This window comes from Branchiostoma floridae, chromosome 10 (assembly GCF_000003815.2).
Source record: "Branchiostoma floridae strain S238N-H82 chromosome 10, Bfl_VNyyK, whole genome shotgun sequence".
Lineage (NCBI taxonomy): Eukaryota > Metazoa > Chordata > Leptocardii > Amphioxiformes > Branchiostomatidae > Branchiostoma > Branchiostoma floridae.
In genome coordinates this window covers 15,777,398-15,780,610 of record NC_049988.1, presented here as the reverse complement: position 1 = coordinate 15,780,610, position 3,213 = coordinate 15,777,398, and the positions used below count along the sequence as shown (strand labels likewise).

Sequence of the window (3,213 nt, the reverse complement as noted above, 5' to 3'; positions counted from 1 at the left end):
CTGCATGTTTCATGTAGTTTTACAAATTATCAAGGTCTGTATGCATTATACAATTGATGGAATATCTTTGAAATACCCTTTTATTTTGAAAAAAGTTGTGCCAGAAAATGTAATTTAAACTCAAGAAAAACTTTATTGTGAAAATTTGGTAAGTAAACAATTCTAGAATTGTTGAATCTAGCATTACTTTTTTCATTGGTTATTAGTAGATATCTACATTGCATTTGTATGACTGTTGAATCAAAACAAACAGATTGTGCACCTTATACCTACCTGTACATGCAATACAAACCTTGATAGTTTGTAGCTTCTTATGCAGCAATCACAAGCACACATTCTTTAAATAGAGACCCCATATACACACTGTACAATCTTACTGCTCCCAGCTCTTCCCCTGTCTTTATATTAACAATCTTGGTCTGTACCCACAAAGGATTTTATGTTTAGATTATTCTGGCACCTTGTCATATTTTCAATTATTTTATCACCTGTGTAATTTGTTTATTACTAGTTAGTAAATTTCTACCACAGTTAGGTACTTGTTTTACATACAAAGTTATCTGTCTATAGCTAATTTTTATTTTACTTTCTTTGTAAAATTGTAATTTTTTGCCACTGTAATTTACTGTAAGATGTAGTCTTCAAGTATTTCTGATGTCTTCATTTTAATTCTTGTTGAACTTTGTCACTGCTTTGCAGTATTCATTGCACAATGCTACCTTTTTTGTAGTAGTGATGTTTTCTAGCACATTCTTTGCAGTGTAGTTGTGTCGTGACCTGTTGCTTGTTGTGACGTTTTGTTGGTGCTGTGTTTGTGTTACAGTGGCAGGCAGGAGACACTGAGGCACAGGTAAACCCACACCCCTGGACTTTCAGGCCAAACAAACTTGATTTTATGGTTGACATCCTATGGAAACCCATAATAAAAGTGGAGTCAGCTTACATGTATTTTGCAATGTTTGGTGCTTATTTCATGTGTCAGTTGTAACGTGTTAGTTCGTGAAAGTTTTACTAACTTAGGGGTTATTCATGCTGATAATTTACATACAACTTATACGTATGGGTAAGTTGACTTGTAGATTTGCAGTAACTGTTTGCTAGGAGAGAAGACTTGTAGTGGATTTCTGATAGTCTGTCAAACAAAAGGAGGTTTCGTACTCTGTGATACAACAAAACCTTTAGGGTTACTGATGTCATTCATAAAGTCAAGTTTGCATGGCAGTATGTTTAGTATTATCATCATTTCAGTTCCCCAACTACAAATCTTATGATTTGTAGTGAACTGGAATAATAATAATATTGCATCCAAGTTCAGAATGATTAGATTTAAAAGCTCTGACTTTGACATAGTTGCTACCCAAACTTTCAAGAAGCTCAACACTCTCATGAAACAAGTTTCCATTTCCATACAATGCAAACATAACATGTTATCACATTTTTGCAAAGGCCCAAAAGTACAAAACAAGTTTTTGCTGCCCTTTTCTGAAAAGTGGTTTGTACTTTTAGGCTCCTGTACATTTCATGCCAATTCACAACTTGAAAACCATCCATCATCAAGCAGTGGTATTAAGTTTCAATGTTGCTGTTGTCAGTTTTTTTTTACCATTTTCCATTTTTATTTTAAATTTAGTCTATTTGTGTCCTATCATTATGCCCACTTCCCTCAGACCCATGTACATTACAGACCAGTATCATCATCATCACTACTGCAGCAAACTCATGTTGTCATCCATGTTGTCATGGTTACCATTGACATGGTTACACAATGATTGACATGTACCAATGGAAGCAACTGATACGTTGTCATTATTGCAAAAGAAAGAATGGAAATGTTTAATTTTGTAGGATCATCTTTTAGCAGACAGTTGAAACAGATATTGAGAAAGATTTACAGTGACTATCATGAATTGGAGATGGTATAGTTGTCATCTTTCTAAGACAGTTTGAAGATCAGCCATCATCAGCTTATAATGCTTTACCTTTGGTATGGCTTTATTCTATAACCTATATCCATTTTACTTAAATCCAGGGTTTTAAGGGATATCAAAATGATGGATGGAGGTTTCAGACTGCAATATTTTGACCCCATAAATGCAATTTGACGGTCCATCGACTTTATATCCTTAGATACCCTGTTTTTAAAGACAATGGATATAGGTTACCCCCGGATAAAGGTAAACTAGCGTTATATATTTTACTTAATATACTATAATTTTATGTTCTTTTTTCACATGTGTGGAGAGTGTCTTTCACGTCTTGAGTCTTCCCTTGCTCAGGTCCTCGAGGAGCAGAACATGCTGGCTCGCCTGGCCCTGGAGGGGAAGGAAGACGTGGCACAGCTACTTAAGACACAGGCTGAGGAGCATGCAAGACAGATCAAACAACTCAAGAAACAACTCAGGTATGCTAATATAATCTGATATGCTAATTGAAAAACAATGTAAACTCAAGATTCAAAGCACTTCATACAAAACTTGCTTAGATTTGGTGACAAGAAAGAAAATGTGTCTTTACAATGGAATTTAGCTCACAATGTCATCACGACATCTGCCAATATGAAGCTGATCTCTTATTAGAGGTGGCATCTGTCTGGATGACCTACATGTAAAACTTGTGTTCAATGCTTTAAGTGTTGTGTCCATGAATGAGGTATATGTACATGCTTGGGAACCTGCATAGCCATACAGACCATGCTATGGATGATGTGTAATGTTTTCCTTTATTGTACAAACATTTATGCATTTGATCAGTTTGGTAAGATTTAAAGTACTGTAACTAGACTAAGTACATGTATATTTTTTATTTTGTATGGAAGTATGGAACTATAATGACGTTAACACTGGACAACAGTCCTGTTTGGAACTATGATAACGTTTAACATTGGACAGCAGCTCTGTATGGGCCTATGATAACATTAACACTTGATTATAAAATTTCAGAGTTTGTGAATCTAATTTTGTGCTTTCTAAGACCACATAATATTGATATTATGTATGAACTCTTATGTTGTACTTGTAGGAAAGACCTAGACCAGGCCCGTGAGGCGGTGCGTGCCCAGCAGAACCGACCCCAGCTGCCTCCAGACGGAGACGTCAGTAAGGACCCTGCTGCCCAGTGGATAGAGTTCAACAGGGAGCTTCAGGTGGGGACAATAAAAATATCTTTTTTGTACACCATTAACACCATCACCAAACTAAAAGTGTCAGGCAACTG

At 35.9% G+C, this 3,213-nt stretch overlaps 1 protein-coding gene across 2 annotated transcripts in view; it reads left to right on the top strand.

Annotated features, from left to right (window-relative positions):
* Positions 1–722: 722 nt before the first annotated feature.
* The window catches only part of LOC118423880 (golgin subfamily A member 4-like), an 11,834-nt gene continuing 9,343 nt past the window's right edge, over positions 723–3,213 (top strand). For both annotated transcript variants that reach the window (XM_035832193.1, XM_035832192.1), the window contains exons 1-3: positions 723–850; positions 2,277–2,401; positions 3,019–3,142. In XM_035832193.1, coding sequence (XP_035688086.1) covers positions 2,295–2,401; positions 3,019–3,142 — 231 coding nt within the window. In that variant the 5' untranslated portion in view covers positions 723–850; positions 2,277–2,294. The remainder of the gene's footprint in view (positions 851–2,276; positions 2,402–3,018; positions 3,143–3,213) is intronic.